This window comes from Trichechus manatus, unplaced genomic scaffold, assembly GCF_000243295.1.
Source record: "Trichechus manatus latirostris isolate Lorelei unplaced genomic scaffold, TriManLat1.0 scaffold00002, whole genome shotgun sequence".
NCBI lineage: Eukaryota > Metazoa > Chordata > Mammalia > Sirenia > Trichechidae > Trichechus > Trichechus manatus.
In genome coordinates this window covers 143,473-164,294 of record NW_004443938.1, presented here as the reverse complement: position 1 = coordinate 164,294, position 20,822 = coordinate 143,473, and the positions used below count along the sequence as shown (strand labels likewise).

The 20,822-nt window shown below is 43.8% G+C and overlaps 1 protein-coding gene across 3 annotated transcripts in view; it reads left to right on the top strand.

The window, feature by feature from the left end:
- The window catches only part of FAM120B (family with sequence similarity 120 member B), a 67,970-nt gene that overhangs the window by 19,747 nt on the left and 27,401 nt on the right, over positions 1-20,822 (top strand). For all 3 annotated transcript variants that reach the window (XM_023728432.1, XM_023728422.1, XM_023728429.1), the window contains 4 exons: positions 141-321; positions 12,630-12,734; positions 14,053-14,225; positions 15,251-15,343. In XM_023728432.1, the coding sequence (XP_023584200.1) occupies positions 141-321; positions 12,630-12,734; positions 14,053-14,225; positions 15,251-15,343 (552 nt within the window). The remainder of the gene's footprint in view (positions 1-140; positions 322-12,629; positions 12,735-14,052; positions 14,226-15,250; positions 15,344-20,822) is intronic.

The following is a 20,822-nucleotide window of genomic DNA, read 5'->3' as shown; positions in this document are numbered from 1 at the left end:
CGATCTGCTCCTATAAAGATTACAGCCTAGCAAATCCTATGAGGCAGTTCTCTTCTGTGAGTCAGAATCGACTCAACGGCATGCAACAACAATTTGTTTCCAAGGAAAAGTCAGTTGTCTTGTATTTAAATTTTGAACAGGTTGCTAGAGCACACCACGTCTGGGGTGAAAGCTACCTGGTGTACAATGTCATGAGCAGAGGGGAGATCGAGTGCAGCAACACCCTGGAGGATGAGCTCGACCAGGCCCTACCGAGCCAGGCCTTCGTCTACCGCCCGGTGCGCCAGCGCATCTATGCACTCCTGCTGGGGGACGGTGAAGGTGAGTACAGTCTGACACAACTGGATTCTGAGAAATGGGCCAGATGGAGGAGAGCGCATTCTTTCAGGACACGGAGACAGTTAAGTGGGGTTTTGCTTCTCTGTAAAGTCTGTAATTGAGAATATCACTCACATCTGTAAAACGTTAGGGATAAATGCCATGGGACAGCCATATGTAATTAGCAAGCAGTTGATCAGTATTCGTTGAAAGAAGAGTGCATTGTTTCTATAAAATGTCATGTTTTTATACCTTAAAGTGATTTGTTTCTGAAAAATGTGAAAACTGTTTCTATAGGAGTGTAGGATATGTTTATTATTAGCAGAAGGCATTGTCTACTTAGTCTCCTCTCAGGATGTGATTCTCATAAAATATTTTACAAAATTTAGCACATCATACTTTAAAATATAAACAAATATTTCCTTTAATGTTTTGTAGCTAGGTGTATGTTTTTCCTACTCATGTTCGGATTGACCCCCCATAACAGGAGTGGTTCGATAATTTCCACATTCTGTTGGATCACCTTTCTTTGGAATGGGCACAAATATGGATCTCTTCCAGTTGGTTGGCCAGGTAGCTGTCTTCCAAATTTCTTAGCATAGACTAATGAGCACTTCCAGCCTTGCATCTGTTCATTGAAAATCTCAGTTGGCATCCCATCAATTCCTGGGGTCTTGTTTTTCGCCAGTGCCCTCAGTGCAGCTTGGACTTCTTCCTTCATTACCATCAGTTCCTGATCATGCTACCTCCTGAAACAGTTGAACGTTGACCAATTCTTTTTGGTACTGTGACTGTATTCCTTTCGTCTTCTTTTGATGCTTCCTGCGTCATTCAATATTTTGCCTGTAGAATCCTTCAGAATTGCAACTTCAGGCTTGAATTTTTCCTTCAGTTCTTTCAGCTTGAGAACTCTTGAGCGTGTTCTTCCCTTTTGGCAGGTTCTTTGCACATTTCATTATAATACTTTATCTTCTCCAGCTACCCTTTGAAATGTTAAGTTCATCTCTTTTACTTCATCTTTTCTCCCATTCACTTTAGCTGCTCCACATTGAAGAGCAAGTTTCAGAGTCTCTTCTGACAGCTGTTTTGGTCTTTTCTCTTTCTTGTTTTATCAAATGACCTTTTGCTTTCTTCATAGATGATGTCCTTGATGTCATCCCACAACTCATTTGGTCTTCGGTCATTAGTGTTCAGAGCGTCAAATCTGTTCTTGAGGTGGTCTTTAAATTCAGGTGGGATATACTCAAGGTCGTATTTTGGCTCTCTTGGACTTGTTTTAATTTTCTTCAGCTTCAGCCTGAACTTGCATATGAGCAATTGAAGGCTTGTTCCACAGTCGACCCCTGACCTTGTTGTGACTGATGATATTGAGTTTTCCATTGTCTCTTTCCACTGATGTAGTCAGTTTGATTCCTGTGTATCCCATCGAGCAAGGTCCACCTCATAAAGTTACCATTCGTGTTGTTGAAAAAAGCTATTTCCAGTGAAGAAGTCATTGGTCTTGCAAAATTCTATCATGGTATCTCCGGCATTGTTTCTGTCACCAAGGCCTTATTTTCCAATTACCGATCCTTCTTTGTTTCCAACTTTCGCATTCCAATCACCAGTAATTATCAGTCCATCTTGATTGCATGTTTGATTAATTTCAGACTGCAGAAGTTGGTAGAAATCTTCAGTTTCTTTATCTTTGGCATTAGTGGTTGGTGGGTAAATTTGAATAATACTTGTATTAACTGGTCTTCCTTGTAAGTGTATAGATATTATCCTATCACTGACAGCATAGTTAGTACGTCAGGATAGATCTTGACGTGTTCTTTTTGACGATGAATGCAACGCCATTCCTCTTTAATTGTTATTCCTGGCATAGTAGACTATATGATTGTCTGATTCAAAATGGCTCATACCAGTCCATTTCAGCTCACGAGAGTCAGGCTTTTGGGATCCTCATCTGCTTACGTGGCACAACTCAAAATGAGAAGAAACAGCTGCAAACATCCACTAATAATTGGAACATGGAGTGTACACAACATCATGATAGAGAAAGTATTGAAGTTGTCAAGGATTTCATTTTCTTGGATCCATAATCGACACCCATGGAAACAGCAGTCAAGAAATCAGACAATGCTTTGCATTAGGCAAATCTGCTGCAAAAGACCTCTTTAAAGTGTCAAAAATCAAAGATGTCACTTTAAGGGCTGTGGTGCACCTAACTCAAGCCAGGGTGTTTTTAGTCACCTTATATGTATGTAAAAGCTGGACAATGAATAAGGAAGACTGAATTAGAATTGATGCCTTTGAATTGTGGTGTTGGCAAAGAATATTGAATATGCTGTGGACTGCCCGCAGAATGAACAAATCTGTCTTAGAAGAGGTACAGCCAGAAGCAAGGATGGCGAGACGTCATCGTCTCACACACTTTGGACATGTTATCAGGAGGGGCCAGCTCCTGGAGAAGGACATCATGCTTGGTAAAGGAGAGGGTCAGTGAAAAAGAGGAAGATCCTCTGTGAGATTGATGGACACAGTGGCTGCAACACTGGGCTCAAGCTTAACAGTGATTGTGAGATTGGCGCAGGACTGGGCAGTGTGTCGTTTTCTGCTGCGTAGGGTCCCTGTGAGTCAGAACCGACTCAATGGCACCTAACAACAACAACAATGCCTAGGATGTCGATCTTTATGTGTTTCATTTTTGACGACTTCCCATTTTCCTAGAATCATACTTCGTACATTCCACGTTCTGACTGTTAATGGATAATTGAAAAGCGGTTGCAGCAGTACATTGACATGGAACTGCCGAATTCAGAAGAGGATGTGGAATAAGGGATGTCATGGCTGATGTCAGATGGATCTTGGCAGAAAGCAGAGAATACCAGAAAGATGTTTACCTCTGTTTTATTGACTGTGTTTTATTGACTGTGTATGGATCATAACAGTTATGGATGACACTTCAAAGAATGAGAATTCCAGAACACTTAATTGTGTACATGAGGAACCTGTACATAGACTTCTAGCCTCCTAGACTGTGAGAGAATAGATTTTTCTTTGTTAAAGCCGTCCACTTGTGGTATTTCTGTTATAGCAACACTAGATAACTAAGACAGAATTTGGCTCCAGGAGTGGAGTGTTGCTCTAACAGATACCTGAAGTGTGGAAAGTGTTTTGAAACTGAATGGATAGAGGCTGGAAGAGTTTTAAAGTGCTTGATTGTAAAAGCCTAGGCTTCCTTGAAGAGACTGTTGGTGAAATTATGGACATCAAAGACAATTCTGGTGAGGACTCAGAAGGAAATGAGGAAAGTTGTTACACCGGAGATGGCGCAGACGACGAGAAGCAGCAGCAGAGAAACGGCAGCAGCAGAACCAGGAAATCAGTGCAAGACAGCGCAGGAACTGACCCACAGACCGGGAGAGCTGAGTGTTATGGCAGGAGGCTTCCTGGCAGAGTGGGGTACTTATCCATGGAGCTTGCCTACTCACGGAGCAAGAGAGCTTAGTGCCTTTCGGCCGAAGTTTACTGCTGGAATGGGGTGCCTCCAGGTGCTCATCAGTGGAGTTGAAGAGCTTTGAAACACTTGTCTCAGCAGAGTAGAGCTGCTAGGCTCAAAGGCCCAAGGGGCTGAGAAGCCAAGGAACCAGGAAGCAGAAGCTAAAGAGACAATGAACACAGGAAACAGAGCTGCTTCAGTCTCAAAGGGTAGCGCCACGACCTCTGGGGTCTCCAAGGGTGGAGCCATGGCCTCTGGGGCTTCAAAGGTTGAGGCCACAGCCTCCTGGATTTCAAAGAGTCAGATCTTCACCAACTCGGTTCCAGAGTGTAGGGTGCCTTTCACAAGTGCCAGCAGTACGAGGCCAGATCTGCTGTCCAAAGCTGAGGGGATGGGGCTGCCATACCCAAGGAGGAGAAGAACGAGGTCTGCCGGGGCCAAGGGGGTAGGGTTACCAGCTCAGTTGGACTAAGAGAATGGGGCTGCCCAAAGCTGAGGGGGCAGTGTTGCTGTTCCAGTGGGCCTGGAAGGCGGAGCTGAGGCCCAGAGCCAGGGGACCTCTACTCAGAATCCAGAGAGTGTGGCCAACGCCCAGAGTCTGGAAGGCAGGCCTATTGTCTAAATGGTCTCAGAGCACAGAGAATTATTTTCAAGCCTTGGGGGCTAATGTAATGTAATGTGTTGTGCTGACTTGCTTGGTGCCTGTTACTCCTTCTCTCCCCCCGGTTTCTCCCATTTGTGATGGAAATGTCTAGCTTGTGCCTCTTCCACCATTGTACTTTGGAAGCAGATAACTTGTATTCTGGGTTTCACAGATAATGAGGAATTTTTGGATTTTGGTCTTGGAGTTGATTTAAGACTTTTGCTGTGATATGATGGGGTGAATATGTTTTATATGTGGCAAAGACATGAATTTTGGGGGGCCAAAGGGTGGAATGTCATGGATTGAATTGTATCCCCCCAAAATATGTGTTAACTTGCCTAGGCCATTGATTCCCAGTATTGTGTGATTGTCCACCATTTTGTCATCTGATGCGATTTTCCTATGTGTTGTAAATCCTACTTCTGTGATGTTAATGAGGCATGATTAGCAGCAGTTATGTTAATGAGGCAGGACTCAGTCTACAAGATTGGATTGTGTCTTAAGTTAGTCTCTTTTGAGATATAAAAGAGAGAAGCGAACAGAGAGTCATGGGAACCTCATACCGCCAATAAACAAGAGCCAGGAGAATAGTGCATTCTTTGGACTTTGGGACCCTGCACCGAGAGACTCCTCAACCCGGGAAGATTGATGACAAGGACCTTTCCCCAGAGTTGACAGAGAGAGAAAGCCTTCCCCTGAAGCTGGCACCCTGAACTTGGACTTCTAGCCTCCTAGCCTGAGAGAATAAATTTCTTTTTGTTAAAGTCATCCACTTGTGATATTTCTGTTAAAGCAGCACTAAATAATTAAGATACTTTAATGCAATTTACTTATTTGATTGTTATTAGATGACTACATAAGTAGGAACATTTACTCAAATTGAACTTGTCTTCACAATTGATCTTTTCTTTTTTTCTTTTCAACTTTTTGATTTTCTACATAAAGTTTTATATTACTAGAACGTGAAAATAAAATGCTGCTATTGATGGTTTATGATGATAAAAGTAAGCTTATTCTATGATATTTGCTTGGCCTAGCTTATTATTCCATGTGCGTTCAAAAATAATGTATATTCAGTGGTTGTTGAGTTTAGTGTTGTTCAAGTCTTACTGATTTTCTCTTGTAGTTCTTAGCTCTTCTTAATTCCTGAGACAGGAGTGTTGAAATCTCCAACTATTATTGTGTATTTTTCTATTTCTTCCTTCATTTCTGACAGTTTTTGCTTCAGGTTATTTTGAAACTCTGTTATTAGGTGCTGTGCTGAAATGAGTTCCTTTACGTGACCTTGTGCCTTGATTCTTTGGAAAAAAGCTTGAGAGATTTTTCCCCTAAGACCTGTGGAGTTACCTTTACCCTAGTTTTCTACCCCAGAGGTTTTGTTACTTTTATTCAGGTTGACTGACATTTCCTGGGTAAGCTGTGAACAAGGATGGTTTGATACTTTCTGCCTGGTCCTTTGCTGCAGCCTGCCCTGTGATTGGTGTGTACCTTGCAGGGATTCAGGCAACGGGTTTGTTTGGTTTTGGGTTTCTTTTTTTTTTTTTTTTTTTTTTGGTTTTGCAGGGGTTAGTCAATATACTATGCAAATGAAGTGTCTGTAGCCTACTATGCAAATGAAGTATCTGTGGCCTACAGAGAGAGAATTGGTCAGTTAGTGGCCCTGGTAGGAGAGCCATGCCTTGAAATTGACAAGAGTTGTAGATATAAGCAGCCAGCCCTACAGAGGTTTTTGAGACAGAAAGAAGCAGGAAGAAAAGTATCAGGAAGAAGCAGAAGGAAGAAAGAAGAGAGAAGCAGAGAGAGAGAGAGGGGAGGCGAGGAACCTCCTAAAAGAGCTGTAATACGGGTCAAGGGTTAAATACTGAGGACAGCTAGAGGCTCAGAAGGGGCCTAGCAGCAGTCAGTGGCAACAGGCCCAGAAGGGGCCTTGCGGCAGAGTTAGTAGTGACAAACGGCAGGGCCAAGAGGAGCCTGTCCTCGGGCATAAGAGGAGGCCTCCACAGCCGAAAGGAGCTGAGAGAGCAATCCTGTACTGAAGAAGGGAGACTTTGCCTACATGCTTCCTGATCCTGATGTTGAATTATAACCCCTTGATCCTGATCCTGAGTTGTATTGTCTAACTTCCTTAATAAACCACTAAACTGTGTAAGTATGGTCTGTGAGTTCTGTGTGGCCATTGCAACAGATTATTGAACTCAGAAAAGAAGTAAAAGAGTGTCATGGGAGGGACTGCTGGTATTAGAATTGGTAAAAAGGTTGGAGGGTGGAGGTATGTTGGACATCTGCCTCATGGGAATCAGCTTTGGACTGATCCTGGTCATTATCCCTCCTGAAGTTAGGCCAGATCTGACATCACCATTTTACAAGAGAATATGTATTGATAATTGTTATGTTTCTTAATGAATTGACTCTTAACATTATGAAATTTCCCTCTTTACGTGGTAGTACTCCTTGTCCTGAAGTTGGCTTTGTCTGATATTAATATTCATATGCACTCTACTTTTCTCATGATTAATGTTTGCGTGTAATATCTATTTTCTTTCCTTTTACTTTTAAATGATTTCTTTATATTTAAAGTGCATCTCTTTTAAATGGCATATCCAGTCCGACAATCTGTCTTTTAATTGTAGTGTTTACACCATTTACATTTAATGTAATTATTGTCATGGTTGAGTTTAAGTTTTCTATTTTGCTCTTTGCTGGGTTTTTTTTCCTCCTTCATTTCTCCTTTTCTGACTTCTGTTGGATTAATTGAATCATTTTTAATATTTTGTTTTCTCACCTCTATTGATTTATTAGATTTACCTATTTATTTCTTTTTGTGTTTGATTTGGGGTTTACCGTATACATCTTTAACATCACAGTTTGCTTTCACATATTATACCATGTTATGCATAATGTAAAAACAATGTACTTTATTCTCCCCCTCATTTTTTAAATTGTTTTCTACATATTTTTTAACTTTTTATTTTATAATAGTTATGTAGAGTCATAAAGGGTTGCAAAAACTGTACATAGAGTCCCGTGTACCCTTAACTCAGTGTCATGGATTGAATTGTGTCCCCAAAAAATATGTTAACTTGGTTAGTCCGTGATTCCAAGTATTGTGTTGTTGTCCTCCATTTGGTGATTATAATTTTATGTTAAAGAGGTTTAGGGTGGGATTGTAACACCCTTACTAAGTCACATCCCTGATCCATTGTAAAGGGAGTTTCCCTGGAGCGTGGCCTGCACCACCTTTTATCTTAAAAGAGATGAAAGGGAAGCAAGTAAAGAGTGGGGACCTCATACCATCAAGAGCAGAGCACATCCTTTGGACCTGTGGTTCCTGTGCTGAGAAGCTTCTAGTCCAGGGGAAGATTGATGACAAGGACCTTCCTCCAGAGCTGACAGAGAAAGCCTTCCCCTGGAGCTGATGCCCTGAATTTGGACTTCTAATCTACTAGACTGTGAGAGAATAAATTTCTCTTTGTTAAAGCCATCCACTTGTGGTATTTCTGTTATAGCAGCACTAGATAATTAAGACACTCAGTTTGCCCTAAAGGTGGCATCTAGATAATTGTAGTACAGTATCAAAACCAGGAAGTTGACTTTGGTACAGTTCTGTTAACTAGACTACAGACCTTACTCATTTCTCACCATTTTTATATACATTCGTGTGTGTGTGTATGTGTGTGCAGTTCTGTGCAGTCTTATCCCCTGTATAGATTTGTGTGTAACCACTACCACAGTCGAGATACAGAACTGTCTAGTCACCACAAAAGTGCTTCCTTCTGCTGTCTCTTTATACTCACACTCCCCCTCACCATCATCCCTGTCCCCTGGCAACCGCTGATCTGTTCTCCATTTCTGTACTTTTGTCAGTTTGAGAATGTTATGTAAGTGGAAGCATACAGTATGTAATCTTTTGACATTACATATATGTTTTAAAACCCTGTGCTCAGCTGCTAACTAGAAGGTCAGCAGTTCAAATCCACCAGCTGCTCCTTGGAAACCTTAAAGGGCAGTTCTACTCTGTTCTGTTGGGTCGCTGTGAGTTGGAATCGACTCACTGGCAGTGGGTTTGGTTTTGGTTTGGAATATGTTATTATTTTTTACTTTACACGAGGGGTTGGCAAACTTTCTGTGAAGGACCAGATGGAGTAAATATTTAAGGCTTTGAGTGCCCGCTATGGTCTCTGTCGCAGTAACTCAATCAGTTTTCATAGTGCAGAAGTGGCTATGAACAGTATGTAAATGAATGTCACTGTATTCCAGTAAAACTTCATGTAATTTTCCCATTGTAATGAAATTCAAATTTTATATAATTTTCTGGTGTCACAAAATATTCTTTTGACTTTTTTCAGTGATTTAGGTAAGTGAAAACTAATTTTAGCCTGGCAGGCTGTATAAAAACAAGGGGTGGACTGGATTTGGCCCGTGGATTCTATATAGCTTGCTGATCCCTACTTGAAACAGGTAGTTTTCTCTTAAAGAAGTTAATAAATGAAAAAAAGGTTTGCATGTACACCGTTCCAGTGCTCTTCAGTCCTTTGTGTGGATCCCAGTTTCTGTCTCATGTCATTTTTCTTCACCCTGAAGAACTTGTTTTGACGTTTCTTGTGGTGCAGGTTTTAATCTTCTGAGTTATGTTTTGTTTTTGTTTTTGTTTAAATGTCTTTATTTCCCCTTTATTTTTTGAGGTATAGTTTTGCTGGGTATAGAATTTTGGGTCAGTAGTTTTTGTTTTGTTTTTTTTGTTTTCTTCTTTCAGCATCTTAAAGGTGTCATGACATTGCCTTCTGGCTCATACTATGTCTGACGAGATGACAGTGGTCTTTACTGTTGTTCCATATGTAATGCATCTCTTTTTCCTCTGGCTGTATTTTTTTTCTCTTTAGCACTGGTTTTCCGCAGTTTGATTAAGATGTGCTTTGGAGTAGTATACTTTGTGTTTACCCTGCATGTGATTCTGGACCTTCTGGGATCTGTGGGTTTTTACTTTCTATCCAATCTGAGAAAACTTTGAGGATTTTTTCATCAAGTATTTTTCTCTGCCTTAATCTTTTTCACTGCTCCCCTGGGCCTGCAGTTGCATGTATGGTATACAACTTTGTAACTCCCTCAGGTTGATGAGGCTTTTTTTAAGCACCTTTCCCTCTGTGCTTCAATTTGCATAGTTTCTATTGCCCTGTTTTCAAGTTTACCGATCTCTCCTTCGACAGTGTCTAATCTCCCCTTGACCTCATCCAGTGAAGTTGTTGTTTAGATACTGTATTCCCAGCTGTTGTTTTTTGTATCTTCCATCTCTTTTTTTCCTGTCTTCCTTTTCCTTCTTTTAAATCCTTAAGTATATTAATAATAGCTGTTTTGTAGTCCTCATCTGCTAGTTCCAGCATCTCTGTCATGTCTGGATCTGCGTCCATTGTTGACTTTTTTCTTGATAATGGGTTCACATATTTTTGCTTATCTCATGTCTAGTGTTTTTTGATTGTCTGCTGGAACATTTTGAATAGCATGAATTACTACAGGTGGGTGGCTTTAAAGAACAGGAATTTACTTTCTCACAGTTTGGAGGCCAGAAGTCCAAATTCAGGCTGTGGCTGTAGGGGGAGATCCTTCCCTGTCTCATTCAGCTTCTAGTAGCTGCCAGCAATCCTGAGATTCCTGGGTTTCTGGATGCATCTGCCTCCAACATCAGATAGATGCTGTACTCCCACTGTGTGTGTGCTCTGCATCTTTGTGTCTGTGCTGCTCTTTACAGAACTCAGAAGTGATTAGATTTAGGATCCACCTTACACTGGTATGACCTCAACTGATTGGTTACCCTACTGATTACACTGCGTTGTGGAAGATGATCACATTAGATTAGATTAGATTACATGCGCGGGTATTCCAGCGCATGTTTTAGAAACCAAAAACCAAACCTGTTGCTGTTGAGTCGATTCTGACTCATGACGACCCTATAGGGAAGGACACAATTCAATCCATAACACAGGGTGGTGTTTTGTTTTTGAAATGTATTACAAAAAAGAGTGTTTGGGTAGTTTTTCTATTTGTAATGGCTAAGGCTACACACAATTATAGATTAAACCAGCAGTATAAGAATGTCTTAGAAGCGAGGATGATGAGACTTTGTCTCACGTGCTTTGGACATGTTATCAGAAGGGACCAGTCCCTAGAGAAGGACATCATTCTTGGTAAACAGAGGGTCAGTGAAAAAGAGGAAGACCCTCAGTGAGATGAATTGACACAGTGACTGCAACGGTGGGCTCAAACATAGCAGGAATCGTTTAGGAATGGCGCGGGACCAGGCAGCGTTTCGTTCTGTCATTCATGGGGTCATTGTGAGTTGGAACCGACTTGATGGCACCTACCAACAACAACATAAAAGTATTACAGAAGCATAAGGACAAATACATTTTTTCAAGGACTGGAGGATCATTATATTGTAAAACTACAATAAATAGGAGGTTACAATCAACATGGCTTTTCCTCGTTGTCTCTTTCCACCCCATATGTACTCTTAGCAAATCAGCATCTTCTCCCAATTATCAGGGAGTTTTCAACACCCTGGGGAATTGGTGTGTTTGTATAATCCAGTCAGAGATCTGATGAGGGAGAGGCTGGAAATAGAGAGAGTTCTACAACTTTCTCCCAGGGGAAAAGGTCTTACTTACAAAGAGAAGATTTTACCAAGTGGAATACTGTGTCCTTTGGGGATAGCAAAAGCAAATTTGATTATATTCTTTTTCCATTTTGCATATAGAAGTAGACAGTAAAACTAGCAAAGAATTTTTACTCTAGTTTCACTCAAGTAAATTATTTATTTTAATTATTATTGAAATAAATAATTTAAAAAATATAAACTATGCTTAATATAGTTTTAAACTGCTACTTAATTTCAGTTTTTTGAATAGTGATGTCCGAATAACTGTTTTTTACTCTTTTCAGGGCCCCTGAAATAAGGTTTGTCTAGGTAGTATTGCAGAGCCCTGGTGGCACAGTGGTTAAAGAGCTCAGCTGTTAACCAAAAGGTCGACAGTTAGAACCAACCAGCTGCTCTGTGGGAGAAAGATGTGGCAGTCAGCTTCTGTAAAGATTACAGCCTTGGAAACCCTATAGGGCAGTTCTACTGTCCTGTAGGGTCACTGTGAGTCAAAATCTACCCAACAGCAACGGGGGGTGGTGGTGGTGGTGGCGCATTAGTTAAGAGCTCGGCTGCTAACTAAAAGGTCAGCAGTTTGAAACCACCAGCCACTCCTCGGAAACCCTGTGGAGCAGTTCTCCTCATCTCCTGTGGGGTGGCTATGAGTCGGAATCGACTGGACAGCCACGGGTTTGGTTTGGTTTTTTAGGCAATGTCTTATTTTTGTTTCTTTGAATCTGTTGTGCTTGCTATTTGAGGAAAATTGAACTCTAAGCCCAGCAAACTGAAAGTTTCAATGAGAAAATCAGCCTTTTCTTCCAGGAATTGTAGGACTCAATTTCCTCTTCTCTTTTCTGATGTATAAGGCATTTTAAAAGAAAATTGTTTCATTTTAGTTTAGACAGAGCAAATTATTGTAGACATTGCTGCCATGGCTTTAGATAAAAATTTCTGAATTGATGTGATGCCCAAGAGAATCTCCTAAACTTTAGGATTTTCCAGTAAAATGCGGGGTTTTTATTTGTTTGTTTTAAGAGGATGTCTGAGATATTGCTTTGCATCTACCTCTGGTTTTTGGAAGGAGCAGCAGGTTGTGACTGTGTCTGTAAGACTGAAGTGAAAAACACTGTCATCAGACTGTCTGGATTTGGAGAAACTCATCACCCAGACTACCAGATGGTTCTTTGTTGACGGTCGGCAGCGTTTCTAGCCACTGTGTGCTGGCACTCATCCTCTGGATAGAAGGGAACGGAGGCAGACTGAGGGTCTCCCGCTGAGCTGTCACCACGTGAGGTTACAACAGGAGCCTGGGAGACGGACCGCTGCTCACCGTTCAGGCCCAGAGCTGCCTCCACCTTTACTCGAAGAAACGCTGGCTTTTAAAAGCTCTTTTCTTTTGTTACCCAGCTCTTTTCCTGTATTCTTTCCTGGAATTTGACACAAGCCAGATGGAATTTGATTTAGGCAGTGAAATGAGAACTTGCTGCTGGTCTGCTTGGAGCTGAGCAAGCCCCAGGCCAGTGGCTGTGCACTCACTGATTGCTTTCTCCCTGCAGACGGCACCCACAGCCTGGCCAGGGAGGTGAAGGAGTGGTTCGTCTACGCCGGGAACCCCCTGAAGCACCCAGACCTTGTCAGGCCGCTGCCGATGAGTGTCCCAGGTATTCTGTGAATGTGCGTCCTGAGCTGCGCCGTGTGACGGTCCTGGGTCTGAGAAGGGCCAGAGTTGGTCTGCTTGCCTTAGCGGTTGTCTTCCTGAGAGTGTGTTTCTGAGAAGTGGCAGCAGACTGACCCTTGTGACTGTCTTAGGACAGCATCTCCAACCCTGTCTCAAGTCCTGTTACCAGGGGGCTGTTTTTTTGTTGTTGTTTTTGCTAGTTATCTTTAGTATTTTCTTTTTCTTGAGAAAAATTATTTTTTTCTCCCCAAGATGAATAATGGAGTTTTTTTTGTGGAGGGAACACTTCAGCCTTTCCAGAAATGCAGTGACTTTGCTGAGTTGTTTTGTATCTGATGGTAGGAAATATGCCTGGGTATGCTAAACAAGATCTGTGTCCTGAGCAGATGGGGCACGTCCCCTACCCCACCACTCTGACCTCGTGGGGTGTCCCATGCCCCCACCCAGACCCTGACTGCGTGTTAACTCCCCATGGGCTACAGAAAGGTGCAGCTGCCGCCCACGCGGGAGACCTGTCTCCGGCTGCAGGTTCACCTGCTGGCTCGGCTCAGAGCTGGCCTCTCTGCTGCTCAGCACAGAGGAGAGAGTCATGTCGTCATCAGGGCCCCCACCCTGTGCTTTGTCTTGTCAGCCATCTTAGTAGATGAGTACAGCTTGGCTTTTCTTTTTTGATGTAATCTAGAAATAGAACACCAAACACTGTATTCTGGAAGTTCCTGTTTGTTTAGTGGTTTCGGGGACGTGCTTTCTGGGGCTCCGGGCCCAGAGACCTCCTGCATTGAGCCTCTTAGGTGTCATTTTGAGACGCAGCCTCGGCCCTGCCGTGCGCCGGCAAGCCGGTCCCCTGGACTCGGAGCCAGGAGGAGGGGTGTTACCATCTCTGCCTCTGAAAGCCCTGATTTGGGGATGGGAGAGCGAACAGAAGGGTCTGTGGTAGCACTGCAGCCACACACTCTTGTCTCTGTATCCCGGAAAGCACAGGAAGCATCCTAGTGAGACAGCTGCGGCACAGGGACAAGCCCTTGGCCTTTTTATTTCTTTTTTATGTTTATTTTGTTAAGCCAGGAAGTTATGTTCCATGTAGTTTGAAGCCTGAAGCATAGCAGGAAGGGAAGAGATTTGAGCCCTGGTGGTTCAGTGGTTAAGCATTCAGCTGCTAACCAAAAGGTTGGCAGTTCTGATCCACCTTGGAAACCCTATGGGGCAGTTCTGCTCTGTCCTGTAGGGTCACTAGGAGTCAGAATAGACTTGACGGTGATGGGTGCTGTGTTTCTAACAGCGCGCTCTGGCTTTTCCTTTAGGAGGAACTCCGAGCTTGAAGGTGCTGTGGCTGACCCAGGGGCCAGACGTGCAGGCCCGGCGCTTTGATGTGCTCCTGGCTAGCTTCAACCTCTCCTCCATGCAGGAGGACCTGCAAGCTGTTGAGGGCCCCCTCAGGGCGCTGTGCTGCCTCCTTATCTACCTCTTTGTGCAGGTAATGTCAGTGCTGCTGCCTCTGCCCCGCCTTCCCCCAGGGCTGAGCTGTCGGCCGTTGTAGCCCCTGGCGATGCTCTAAGTGAAAGAGAGTCCATGGTGAAGTCAGTGCCTGCTGCAACCGACGTAGAGATTTGTAACTGAAGCAAAGAACTACAGGACTGAGAATCATGGTAGATGACTGCCAGTAAGAATCAGCACAAAGCGGATTGGTTCCTGTGAGGCAGAGGTCAAATGTGCCTCCACTAGTTCTTTGGAAAAACAGCTTGGGGAGGTGCCCGAGTTGTTCCCCGCCCCAGGAGGCATGTTACTTGTGCCCGGGGGAGGAGCCAGTCTCTGCGTTACTTTTGTACAAGACCTGAGTCGATGATGTCTCCTGGGTAGTTGAGGATTGGTGGGGCTCCGTCTGGTGATGGAGGCCCCACCCTGTAACTGACAAGGACTAGCATAGGCCAAGGGCCAAACCAGAGTTTTCTGGGGCTTCCTGGAGCCAAGAGGGGAGCACATCCTTTGGGACGTGGAGGCCCTGCACTTAAAACCCTGTGAAACCCAGTGAAAAAAAGCTGCAGCCGAGAGAGCAGCTGGCCAAGAGCTGGGCCGGCCAGCTGAGAGAGTGGTGCTGAAAGGGAGGGATGTGGTGGCCACTTCAGGGATCCTTGCAGACCTCACCCATGTGCTTCCTGACCTGATCCCGAGTTGCTGCTGTTACTTCCAGGTGGATCCTGACTCTGAGTTGTAGCCTGTTACTTCCCCAATAAACCACATTAACTGTGAGTGTGTCTGAGTTGTGTGTGGCCATCGCAATGAATTGTCAAACCCAGGAGGGAGGGAGTGCCATGGGATGCCTGGTGTCAGAAATATGGGGAAGTTGGGAAGTGGACGTCTATTTGATCTGCTCCATGGGAGCCAGCTTTGTGCTGATTCTGACTGACACAGTTAGCCCTCATGATTCTTACTCGTGAAGCTATTCCTGACGGTTGAGTTTTCCACAGCCAGCATTCCTGCATTCTCCTCTTTCCCTCCCAGGTGGACACTCTTGGCCTGGAGGATTTGCAAGCTCTGATCGCACAGGCCCTGTGCCTCCAAGGGAAGTCGACGGCCCAGCTGGTGGACTTGCAGGTACAGACAGTCTGGCATGGGACCCTGGTGCTAGTGAGAGCCTGGGGGCCATGCTCAGCCCTTCCCACACCCTGTTCCTGGGGTGTTAGCATTTCTCAGGGCAGATCACAAAGCAAGTGGGGCTGAGGTCGTTCCATGGTATAGTGGCTGCTTCATCTCCTGGGGTCAGTGTGCAGCTGAGTTGGAACCCCGTTAGGCTGGAGGAGTAATGGTTTACACTGGTTCCCAGGTGCGAGGCCATCCCCATCTTACAGCTGCCAGCAGGATGGCTGAAGGCCGCTTTTGAGAAATGTGCGGCTCTCAGTGCTGTCCTGGTACTCTGATGATGTGGAGAGAATAGTTACGGGATCCTTCCTAACCTTACTAACTTCATAACACCAGAACCCTTCCTGGTATTGGTGATAGGCCTGTCAACACGTTGTCCGGCCCATTGTGTCTGTGTGTCTACCTCAGCCTCACCGGTTACCGGGAGGTGGGGCATCAGGTCTCCATGCGTCTCCTCCAGGGCTCTGCCTACAGAGGGTGCCCAGCAGCTGACATCTGAGAAAGGAGGGGCGCCCTCCGTCTGGGGCCGTGTCCTATGTCGTATCTATCCAGACATCCTTCTGTGAAGCAGGGCCGTTCATGGTGGTTCATTCCCTCCTTCTAACTTCACCAGTGGCCAGCACAGCTAAACGTGTGACCGTTCCCCTCCTTCCCTCTCAGGCCTGACAGATCATGCTGGGCAGGCTCAAGTCCCAGTGAACCTCAGGGCTTTGCTCTGTAAATGCCCTTTGATGGCGGTCACAAATTTATCCATAGCTTTATTGATTGATTGAGTTTTTACATGTCTTTCTAGTGGAAAAAACAAGTAAGTTTCATTGATAAATGACGTTTTAATCTAATTGCAGACCTCTTACATACTGGGTTTAATCCATAACTAATTCTCATAGCTGTTGAAGTCAGTGAACAATAACAGATTTTTTGCTTTTGTACTAGCAATTTCATCATATCATTTTCAAATAAAGCTATTTTTAAAAGTGTTTTTTTTTCCCTGTTAGTCAAAACAAATTTCAGAAGGCGCCCTGCTGGGTCATGGCTGAGGTCCTTGTACCAAAGTTGCAAGTGTAATTCTGCAAATCCCAAGGTGTGGCTCAGAGTGGACAGTGTCAGCAAAAAGATGTGTGAAGGAGCATAAAAAAAAATAGGAAGCATGGGCTGCAGCAGGGAGAGAATAGAGGCATGGACAGGAAGGAGACTCAGGCAGGAGGGAGACTCAGGAAGGAGACTCAGACAGGAAGGAGAGTAGTTGGGAGAGAACAGAGACGGACAGGAAGGAGCTCTGGGACGAAGGGACAGGTGAGTGCTCGATGCCCACACGTGGGGCCTGAAGGCTAACTGGCCGCGTTCCCACCGGCTGCTTGGGCCATGGTGTGTGGCTGCCATTTGGACAGACAGTGCCCTCTGCTTCTGCCTCTGCATCTGGTGACTACATACAAAGTTTCTCTTGGCCTTGATTTCTGGCACCTAGGGAGATCTTGGGACATTTGTCTCAGAAGTCATCGGGGCAGATTCACCTCTGCGATTAAGTGAGGAGGGGTTAGTCTCTGAGGAAGGGAAGGGGTGAGGCATTTCACCAAAGAGTTCCTGGAGAGAGGTCTTTGGCTGCTGTTCTGGACCCTCAGAGCCCTTCCTGGTCGGTAAACTGTTCTTTGAAAGCGAGAGCATTACCTTGGCAAAGCCTTTTAAGAAGCACTTTGTGACAGTCTGTCTCCAGTCAGGGTGCTTCCTAAGGGGACACACACATCCCACAGCAAGTGGCTCCAGTGGATGCAAACTTCTGGCCTCTAGACTCCTTACCAGTCTGCCTCACACCAGGGTTAGACTCAGTATGTCTATGCTCCATCTTCCATCGGCTTCCTATAGTCCACATAGAGGTCATACGTCCAGCCTGGCCCTTAAGGCCCTCTGAAATTCAACTCTGTTTTATTTTTATAAAAATAAGGCTTATCCCAGTCTCCCCCTTAGCTAGGCGTGCTCCCCCTCGCCTGGGGGAACTCCCTCTGAACCTACCCTGCTTCACAGTCTCTGCTTCTCTCGCCTACCTCTGTCCTTTCCACCTTCCTAGACCTCCAAGACTGCAATATCCCCCCTCTTTGTTGTTGCTGTTAGGTGCGGTTTAGTCAATTCTAACTCACAGCAACCCTGTGTACAACAAAACAAAACACTGCCTGGTCCTGGGCCATCCTCAGTCATTATGCTTGAGCTCATTGTTGTAGCCAATGTGTCAGTCCACCTCGAGGGTCTTCCTCTTTTTCGCTGTCCCTCTACTTTATCAAGCATGATGTCCTTCTCGAGGGACTGACCCCTCCTGATAACATGTTGAAAATATGTGAGACGTAGTCTCGACACCCTCGCTTCCGAGGAGCATTCTGGCTGTACTTCTTCCGAGACAAATTTGTTTGTTCTTCTGGCAGTCCATAGTATGTTCCATATTCTTTGCCAACACCATAATTTAAAGGCATCAGTTCTTCTTCGGTCTTCCTTATTCGTTGTTCATGTTTCGCGTGCGTATGAAGCGATTGAAAAATACCATGGATGGCTTGGGTCAGGCGCAGCTTAGTCCTCAAGGTGACATCTTTGCTTTGTAACACTTTAAAGAGATCTTTTGCAGCAGATTTGCCCAGTGCAGTGCGTTTGATTTCTTGACTGCTGCTTCCATGGGCGTTGATTGTGGATCCAAGTAAAATGAAATCCTTGACAACTTCAAGCCTTTCTCCATTTATGATGATGTTGTTTATTGGTCCAGTTGTGAGGATTTTTGTTTTCTTTATGTTGAGGTGAAATCCATACAGAAGGCTGTGGTCTTTGATCCTCATCAGTAAGTGCTTCAAGTCCTCTTCACTTCCAGCAAGCAAGGTTGTACCATCTGCATAACACAGGTTGTTAATGATTCTTCCTTCAATCTTGATGCCTCGTTCTTCATATAGTCCAGCTTCTCAGATTATTTGCTCAGCATACAGATTGAATAAGTGTGGTGAAAGAATACAGCCCTGATGCACACCTTTTCTGTCTTTAAACCATGCAATATTCCCTTGTTCTGTCCAAACAACTGCCTCATGGTCTACGTACAGGTTCCCCAGGAGCACTATTAAGTGCTCTGGAATTCCCATTCTTCTCAGTGTTATCCATAATTTGTTATGGTCCACAGATTCGAATGCCTTTGCATAGTCAATAAAACACAGGTAAACATCTTTCTGGTATTCTCTGCTTTCAGCCAAGATCCATCTGACATCAGCAATGATATATATCCCTTGTTCCATGTCCTCTTCTGAATATTTTGGAATTTCTGGCAGTTCCTTCGATGTACTACTGCAGCTGCTTTTGAATGATCTTCAACAAAATTTTACTTGTTTGTGATATTAATGATATTTTCGATAATTTCTGCATTCTGTTGAATCATCTTTCTTTGGAATGGGCACAAATACGGATGTCTTCCAGTTGGTTGGACAGGTGGCTGTCTTCCAAATTTCTTGGCATAGACAAGTGAGCACCTCCAGCACTGCATCCATTTATTAAAACATCTTAATTGGTATTCCGTCAATTCCTGGAGCCTTGTTTTTCACCAGTGCCTTCAGTGCAGCTTGGACTTTTTCCTTCAATACTATTGGTTCTTGATCATATGCTACCTCCTGAAATGGTTGCACGTCAACCAGTTCTTTTTGGTACAGTGACTCTGTGTATTCCTTCCATCTTCTTTTGATGCCTCCTGCGTCATTCAGTATTTTCCCCATGGAAACCTTCAGTATTGCAACTTGAGGCTTGAATTTTTTCTTCAGTTCTTTCAGCTTCAGAAACGCCCACAATGTTCTTCCCTTTTGGTTTTCTAACTCCAGGTCTTTGTACATTTCATTATAATACTTTACTTTTGTCTTCTTGAACTGCCTTTTGAAATCTGTTCAGCTCTTTTACCTCATCATTTCTTACGTTCACTTTAGCTACTTTATGTTCAAGAGCAAGCTTCAGAGTCTTTTCTGACATCCATTTTTGTTTTTTCTTTCTTTCCTGTCTTTTTAATAACCTTTTGATTTTTTTCATGTATGATCTCCTTGATGGCATTCCACAGCTTGTGTGGTCTTCAGCCATTGATGTTCAGCGCGTCAGATCTAGAGGTAATCTCTAAATTCAGCTGGGATATACTCAAGGTCACGGTTTGATGCTCGTGGACTTGTTCTAATTTTCTTCAACTTCAGCTTGAACTTGTGCATGAGCAGTTGATGGTCTGTTCTACAGTCGACCCCTGGTCTTGTTCTGCCTGACGATACTGAGTTTCTCCATTGTCTCTTTCCACAGATATAGTCGATTTGATTATCATGTATTCTGTCTGGTGAGGTTCACATGTATAGTCGCTGTTTGTGGTGTTGAAAAAAGATACTTGCAGTGAAGAAGTTGGTCTTGCGAAATTTTATTTTGTGACCTCCAGCATAGCTTCTGTCACCAAGGCCATATTTTCCAACTACCGATCCTTCTTCGTTTTCAACTTTCGCACTCCAGTCACCATTATTTATCAATGCATCCTGATTGCACGTTCGATCAATTTCAGACTCCAGGTGTTGGTAAAAATCTTCAATTTCTTAATCTTTGGTCTTTAGTGGCTGGTGCATAAATTGTAATAGTAGTCGTATTAACTTGCCTTCCTTCAAGGTGTATGGGTATTATCCTATCATTGATAGCGTTGTACTTCAGGATACATCTTGGAACGTTCAAGAGCTGCCTCCTCAAAGGTGGAGTTGACCTTAGTGATGTGGATGGAGTAAAGCTTTCAGGACCTTCATTTGCTGAAGTGGCACAACTCAAAATGAGAAGAAACAGCTACAAGCGTCCATTAATAATCGGAATGTGGAATTATGAAGTATGAATCTAGGAAATTTGAAAGTCATCAAATGGAATGCATAAAGTTCAATATCCTAGGCATTTAGTGAGGTGAAATGTACTGATACTGGCCATTTTGAATCAGACAATCATATGGTCTACTATTCTGGGAATGACAAATTGAAGAGGAATGGTGTGCATTCATCGGCAAAAAGAACATTTCAAGATCTATCCTGAAGTACAGCGCTGTCAGTGATAGGATAATATCCATACACCCCTCTTTAAGCCTTCCTAAAAGGGAGATTTTCCTTTCTATAAATGCCTATAATTGTTCCTTGTTAAGTTCACGTGACAATTAAACATAAAGGCCAGTCACACCTTTTATGAAGTTGCTGGATTTGCATTAGAGCCCCTTGTTGTTAACTTTACCTTCTTAGCATTTGTCGTGGTTGTTCTTACACTTCTCTTGAGTACCTGCCACACTGTGTCTTGCTGTTTATGTTACTCTGATGCTTCTCATGAGTACCTGCCATACTGTGTCTTGCTGTTTATGTTACTCTGCTGCTTCTCTTGAGTACCTGCCACACTGTGTCTTGCTGTTTATGTTACTCTGATGCTTCTCTTGAGT